This window comes from Peromyscus maniculatus, chromosome X (assembly GCF_049852395.1).
Source record: "Peromyscus maniculatus bairdii isolate BWxNUB_F1_BW_parent chromosome X, HU_Pman_BW_mat_3.1, whole genome shotgun sequence".
NCBI classification, from domain to species: Eukaryota; Metazoa; Chordata; class Mammalia; order Rodentia; family Cricetidae; genus Peromyscus; species Peromyscus maniculatus.
The window spans coordinates 141,973,163-141,980,613 of NC_134875.1; the positions used below are offsets into that span (position 1 = coordinate 141,973,163).

The 7,451-nt window shown below is 51.3% G+C and overlaps 1 protein-coding gene across 1 annotated transcript; it reads right to left on the reverse strand.

Moving 5' to 3' along the window:
• Positions 1-1,093: 1,093 nt before the first annotated feature.
• Tspyl2 (TSPY like 2) lies at positions 1,094-7,031 on the reverse strand. The gene is made up of 7 exons (XM_006993999.4): positions 5,960-7,031; positions 4,709-4,786; positions 4,493-4,604; positions 4,273-4,418; positions 4,049-4,143; positions 3,088-3,770; positions 1,094-1,815 (listed from the first exon to the last, which is right to left on the reverse strand). The coding sequence occupies exons 1-7, from the start codon at positions 6,749-6,751 to the stop codon at positions 1,670-1,672; spliced, it is 2,052 nt and encodes a 683-aa protein (XP_006994061.1). The 5' UTR covers positions 6,752-7,031; the 3' UTR covers positions 1,094-1,669.
• Positions 7,032-7,451: the final 420 nt, after the last annotated feature.

A 7,451-nucleotide genomic window follows, 5' to 3' on the forward strand; every position in this document is an offset into this window, starting at 1 on the left:
CCAGAGGTTGGTTCCTAGAGCACCATTGGTAGAGCAGTGCAGGGGACCTGACACTTCTTGCCTCCTTGGACACCGGCACATATGTACACCTCTGTACACTACACATAGTTAAAATAATTAAAATAGGGGGCTGTAGCGATGCTCAGTGGTTAAGAGCACTTACTGCTCTTGCAGAAGACCCAAGTTCGGTTCCCAGCATCCAAATGACAGCTCACAACCATCTGTAACTCCAGTTCCAGAGGATCTGATGTCCTTTTCTGACCTACGGGTATCAGGCAAGCAAGTGGTACGCATACAAACATGCAGGCAAAACACCCCCCCCACACACACACACAAATAAATCTTAAATAATAAAATTCTTAAAAAATTGGTCATCATTATGATTGACTGAATGTGGTAAACATCTCTGGTGTCCGTTGAAATAAACTTTAGCACTTGCTAGTCTTTCCAAGGTCTTCCAGATAAAGCTTGCCTTTTAAATGCCCAGCCTGTCTGTCTCATCACACAGCTAGCTACGCAGTAATTTTCCTTAGCTTTCCCGTTATCTTCAATGCAAACTCCACGACCTAGACCATTTTTTTTCCTGCCTTGCCCACTGGGCCCAAGGCCAGGAACCCTGCACCCCCTCCCTAAGGCAGGAGACTACTTCGTGACTCGGTTGTGCTGTCTAGACTGTTGTCGTGACTTCTTTTTTTTTTTTTAAAAAAACTATGCGTGAACAAAAAAATAGCTCCCCCACGCCCAGCTTGAACTAGGCCTGAAAAAATGGTTTGACGCACTGTAAATGAATAGATGAATCACCAAATTGATGTTCTAGGACGCAGGATCTTTCTGCGCGTGCGCCAGAGGAAAAGGCGTGGGAAGCGCTTTCCTACCTGGCTGGGTTTCTTGGGTCTCTGAGGGTGGGAGCGGGGGGTGCCCTCAACCTCGTCCAGTCATTGGCTAGGACAGTCCGCATTGGTCTGATGCAATGCTTTTGCAGTCTCGCGGAGCTCTACTCCGCCAGTGAAACCGTTCAGTACCAGCATCGTGCCAGGGCGTTTCCTGCCGGCCAAGGGACGGCGCAGTGAGGCGGACAAAAGACTCCAAGTGGCACTTTGAATTTGCTTAGTTTTATTAGGCTCGTCAAGGGTCACGGGGGAAGGGGCGGCGCTTCTGGGGAGCAGGAATACCACAAAGGCGAAGCTGCCTTGCAAAGACACTGAGGCGGGCGGCTAGCGGTCAGGGCTGGTGAAGGGAAGAAAGGGATTGGAGAGAGACTTCGCAGAAGGGGGTGGTAGCAGAGTCTCGAGGCCACTGCGCAGTTGTGACGAAGGTCACAGCGGCCCTCCTCACTTAGTGATCAGGATGTTCACAGAGCACGGAGAGAGGGGCTTGGGCCTATGCTCACGAGGAGGGGACTAGAGGGGCCCTGACCAAGGCATCACAATAAATAAGATTAGCAGCACACAGAAGCCTGCAGGGGAGGAGGGCCAAAGGGGAGGGTAATTCCTCCTCCAAATAAGAGCTCTGCAATTACTAAACCATAAAAATAAACTTTAAACCCGTGTAATAAGTCGGTCTCCCCCCAGAAGTGCAATGTGGGGCCGCACAGCCCTAGCTGAAGAGGAGGGCAAATGGGATAGGGTATAGGGGTATAATATATAGAGCCCCCGAGAGGGTAAGATGTTTATCCGATATTCCCTTTCTTCCCCAGGCGGGCCCAAGTGTTTGGGACCGGCAGCACCTCCTGGACATCAGAATCGTCGGAATTCACGTCACTTCCCTCCTCATAGATTTGTTCCTCTATGTAGCTGTCCTCGGTTAGTTCGGTATCTGTGAAGGGGAGAAGGAGGAGCGTGGTTGGATGCCCCTCGAAAAGAGAACAGAGCAAAAGAGCTGTGCCTTTGCGGGGCCTGGGACCACTTGCCAAGTGCCTCTGCTTGGAACAGGGAGGGTGAGAGAGAGGTCACAGGAGGGGTGGGAGATGGGAGAGGAAGTGCCACTGAGATTGTTTGTATTCAAACCCAAGGTTAGGGGAGCTGGAGGGAGGCAGGAAGGCAGAGTATTTATCTTTGCCCGGTCAAAAAGGGAACAATCCCTGAAAGTAGCTTTTTCTCCCTCTGCCCCCATACTCCTCAATGTGTGTCTCTTCCTGAGCAGGCCTTGGGCGTATGCTCATCGGTTACTTGGTTACTTTTTGCCTCTAGTGCGACCCAAACAGACTCTAGTTCCCCACCCCGACTCCAGAGCTAGGCAGTTCTGCCTCCCACCCTTGGAGAAAAGTGATGCCATCAGGAGGGAGGCAAAGAAGACTGACAATTTCCTTAGTCTCCCGAGCTTACCCTAAAATATGTGCATGTGGCTACTCACTCACTAACCGCTTTCACCCTTTGTGCCCCGCTCCTTTCTTCAATGGAAGTTTGCCAGGAACCCCATGAGCAAGCCTTCAGTAATGGTTTTCCCTATCCTTTCCACCTCCCTCAGGGGCTCACCACTCCTCTGTCTGCCCATAGCCAGGTTCAAATGAGTTCTTTCACCAGTCTTTGAGGCCAGGACTAAACCTGGGAGTCACCTTAAATACTGCTCAATCCCTCAGACTTTCATGTGCAATCTCTCCTAAGCAGGTTCCCCAAATGCATACATTGTTGGACAAAGAACACGCTCGGTGGTCCAGAAGTTTGGGAAATGGGGAGTTCTGCGAAGTGTAAGAGGGTTTTTCAAGGCAGGGGGTCTCAGAACGTGTAGAGGATGCTGTATGCATTATTTGCCTAACACATTTGATCAGCAAACCCTTCTGTGAGAAGCAGCTTTCCGAACTGGTGAAGGGCCCTCAGATCATCATGGAAGCCTTGCGAAACATTCTAGGTTACTGATGGAGTAACCGTGTAGAAGGCTCCAGATTGCTCTTTAGCAGAAATACAACTTCCAACTCAAATGGTACCTCCTTTCCGGGACTCTCCCTCTCCTTGCCCACTCCTTGAGGTGAAATTAACTGCTCTGTCCTTTGAGTGTAGAGAACAGACATTCTGTTCACCTCACCACTAGCTGCCCAAAGAAGCCTGGGCATTCTCAGAAGAGAAAGGAGCGGGGAGGGGCCCAGCTCACCTTCCTCACTGGCCTCCTCCTCCTCTTCCTCCTCTTCTTCCTCTGTTGAATCGTCAGAGATGATTTCGACCTCCTCCTCATAGACCTCCTGGTTGGTGCTGTTATCTAGAGCCTTATCAAAGACTTCAATGCCATTCTTATAGTATTTAATGTCCCTGTCATCATCATCGCTGCCCTCATTGTCACCCTCATTGCCATCATCATCACTGCCCTCACTGTCACCTTCATTGCCATCATTATCTTCGTCATCACTGCCCTCGTCTCCATTGTCACTATCACTGCTCTCTTGGATGTTAGTGCCCTGCTGATGGTCCCCTTCTAGGTTGTCGCTGTCACCATCAGCGTTCTCATTGGTGGAATCCTCACTGTCAGAGGAGTTCTTCTCGTCTGGGTTCTCGCTGCTGTCATCTGTACTCACAGCATTGCTCTCGACCTTATTGCTGGGGCCCTCAGTATGGTCAGGGGCCTCGCTGTCACACAGGGGCTCATTGATGTCGGTTACCTCGTTATCAGTGGTCTCAAAGTAGTCGGTGGTCTCCATGAAGTCAGAGATCTTGATGTCATGGAAGGTCTCATTGTCAGTGATCTCATCAATTTCTGAGATTTCACTGAGAATGTCTTCAATGGCATAATGGTCATGAGCATCTTCCATGATCACCATTTCATATTCTTTCTTGGCTTTACTGTGGGGAAGTTTGAAGCTCAGTATAAGAATAATAGGAGAAACTGGGAAGGCAGTAGGGTACTAGGGCTTCTAAGAATGGGGGAAAGTCCCATTGCCACCCCTAACTATGTAACCTCAGGCCACTTCTGGGCATCACTGCTCATTTGTAAACAATGCATTGGATTATTTCAGTGGTCCCTTGCACCTCTATAAATACTGTGTGACTCTAGTCTGGTCTCTGCCCTATTTGAAAACAAGACAAAACAAACCCCTCTCGGGCACCAATTCTTGAATCACCTTTCCTTTCTTTCTTGCTTCCTTCTGTTTGTCCTGTAGCCACTTCCCCTCATGTAGTAGCGCACTGGATTAACCCATAGGTCGTTCTTGATAATCTGTCAAGAGAGGGGGTAAAAGAGAGAAAAGAGCCATGAGAATAAGCCCTAGCACCTAGTCACAATTTCTCAGGCACCCACGGCCAAGTCTGGCAAGGCTTTCTTTGGCAATGCCAGGAGGGGTCTCACCTCAGCAATCCTGTCAGCTTCTGGGAGGCTGTGGTTGGAAAACCAGTTGAAGAAACTTTCTCTGGTGTCATAGTTCCTGCGATGATAGGCCTGGGGTTCCTGCCCCCGGTGCCAACGTATCGGGGTAGAATGAGACACCAGCCGGCCTAGAAAAAGCGGAAGAGATGCAGAGGGAGTAGAAATGATAGTATGGGGGCCACAGATTTGTTCTGCCGCTTACCTGAGCGGTTGCGCTGGAACTCCTTGACGATCACCATGTTCGTAAAGTATGGGTTGGTCTGGAAGTACAGCTTCATTTTGTAGCCCATGGAGATGTGTCTGAGATCCTGTACCTGCTCAGGGTGGGGGTAATGGTGGTATATATCCCTTCCATGGCCCTTCCCACCCCCCCTCACCTCTAAGGACCAGATTCCTTGGCTTTCCTGCTTCGTCTGACCTGGAGATTGGTCAAGTAGCGGAAAATGTCTTCATCGCGTTGGTTGATCAAGATTGAAATTTTGGGGTGGTTGAGGAACTAATGAGTGGAGCAGTTTAGGTCAAGGATTTACTGTTCAATATGAAGGAGGGCAGAGCAAAACAGGCTGAAGCAGGAGGGTTCCTCCTATGTTTCAGCGATGTATGTGGAGTACATGAGTGCTTATGCAATATGAAGCCTCAGTGCTAGGTAGCCTTGCCATGGTTCATATTTGCTGCGTGTCTGGATGCTAAGGCTCTGTGACCATGTCCATGTGATCCTTGTCTCTTGGTGACAGGTTCACAAAATGCTATGGGTCTGGGAGCTGAAAGCCCAAGTCTAAGTACTAATGTATTTGGTTACCAAGAGCCTGTATTTACATGATGTTACATGTGTAGGTGTTGATGGTCAGTGTCCACATGATGTATAAATGGCTCTGGTGGTTTGCATGGTTAGGCCCTGTTACCTCATCCTGTGCCTGTCTGCTGAGGGCCTGTGATCATGCGACACATTTTATCATGGGCCAAGTATTTATATCTGTATAAATTCTATTAAAATGTTGAACCTATGTATTTCAAATGTTACATATATGTTTCCTGGGAATGAGCTCAACAGTCACCAATAGTGGACTGGATTCTTCCTGGTCTACCTTTTCCTTCATTTAACCACTTGACCTCCACATCCAACTGGTCTTTCTCCTGATTCTTCAGGGATTCCATCCCACTGCTCTCATTTCCCCTCTAATGGAGGGTATTGTAGACAGATTTGAGGTCTCTAGATATCTAAGCAGAGACCTCAGGCTTACAGAGCCTTGCGTGGTTTCAGCACCCTTCCTGGAGTTTATTTGCCCTCCCTCCCTCCCTTCCTCCCTCCCTCCCTTCCTCCCTTCCTCCCTCCCCCCCCCGCCCCCCCCGTCAGCTCATCACCTGTATTCCCCTCCCCCTTTTGCTGTGATCCTGTTTATCAGCTGCGTGCCTTCTCTGTTATCCCTCCCTCTTTTACTGTCTGTGATCCATTTTTTTTTTTTTTATGTTATGGTGCGACTGTTTTCCCATCTGCAGTCCAGTTTTTATGCTATTTTGCCCTCTTGCCATCCCTCTTCTACTCATTCTAGAATCTTCTAATGGGGAGTCATTCCCATCTCTGACCCTCCCCCACACCCCTTGTTTCTCTTCTGCACATCTCTCCTTCAGACATGGGCTTCTGACCCATGAGTATCGATGAGAAGGATACTGCTTTGACCCAGAAGCCTGGGATATGCTGGATGATGAGATCTCTGCGCTCCAAAAAGGGTCTTCGCATCTGGATGAATTTGCGTTTGAGACGCAAGAAGGCCTTGCCCGCCTTGATGTTCACCGCCTCCAGGTCCATTTGAATGCTCTCCAGGGCCTGCATTATGCTTTCCATCCTCTGGGCACTCCTCTCTCGGCTCTCCTTCACCTTCCTCAGCCTCCTCCTCCTCCTCCTACGCCGCCGCTGCCGCCTCCTCACACTTTCCTTTTCATCCTCATCATCATCTTCCACTATGATGATAGCCTCTTCCTTCCTCTTTGGACCGACTAACATCTGGGGCCCCCACCCCCCCAAGCTACAGGTTTCTAGGGCCTTCTGTCCAGCAAGGCTGCTGGGCTCTGCAACCTGAAAGTCAATTTCCAGACTCCCCCCAGAGGTTTCTGAAGAGGGGAATGTATCCATGATCCCTGTGGGAGGGGGGTCCCCAAATCCCGACTCTACTGCAGGATCCCAGCCGGGACACTCAGTACCCAGGGTGAAATACGCGCGGATCCCTCCCTCCTCGAGAATGACATAGGGCAGTGGTGGGGGCAGTGTGGGGCCCACCCCCCTCATGTCAGCCAGCACCTGTGCAGCCTCGGTTTCTTCCTGGGGTCTCGGACGCTGCTGGGGTGGAGGCAGGGGCAGTCGCAGGAGCGGCGGGGGTGGCGGGGGCGGCAGGTCGCGCGGACGGGGTTCCGAGCTGCTCAGGCGGGGGGTCTTGGCCGGAGGCCCCTCATCCGGGCGGTCCATGGTGACCGCGCTCAAAGCTCAGGGAATCGCGCTGGTTCTTCCGCTCTCAGACCAGGCCGTCGCCACCAGTCACACTTGAAGCGGAGCCGCCACACCTCACGCGACCAGCTCTGCTCACCACCTCGCTCTGACGTCCCCTCCCACAGCGCCTGCCCCGCTCCCACAGCGCCAGTCGCCGAGGCTCCGCCCACTCCTTGGCAAGGCGTCTGTTCTGCCCACCATTGGCTGCCGGCCTCGGAGGTGGCGTTAGCGTTCCCTCAACCCCTGCCTTCTCTCACGCAATCCGCTTGCCAACACTACACATCATCATTTTCTAATTGGCTCCCTTCGCACCTACCAATCATCAGGCTGACTGCCCCAGTGATGAGAGGAAAACTGAAGGGCGATTGGCTGTGAGGAAAGCTAGGGTAAGAACCCCTTACCCTCGTTCTTGCAAGGTTTTATCCAATGGGAAAACTACCAGCGATTCGGAAGACCAAAGACGAGACGCGGAGAGGGTGGCTGCGAGTGCGCAAGCACCAGGGAGCGAGATGTGTTCGAATGAAATCAGAGAGCCTCGCTATCGTTCTCCCCGCCCCGCTCCCCAGATCAACTACGCACTTTTAAAAAATCTCTCCCTTCCCCCACCAGCTTATGTCCCTGGGGGTGAGCGCTGTCGCCCCTCAGACGTAGGTTGCCTTGACGCGCTAGCAATTTAAGT

Coding starts and splice junctions, on each gene's coding strand:
- Tspyl2 (XM_006993999.4), bottom strand. CDS start 6,751: ATGGACCGCCCGGATGAGGGGCCTCCGGCCAAGACCCCCCGCCTGAGC. Junction 4,787..5,959: donor CAGGCTTCTGGGTCAAAGCA/GTATCCTTCTCA, acceptor TCCACTCATTAG/TTCCTCAACCACCCCAAAAT. Junction 4,605..4,708: donor GCTACTTGACCAATCTCCAG/GTCAGACGAAGC, acceptor CACCCTGAGCAG/GTACAGGATCTCAGACACAT.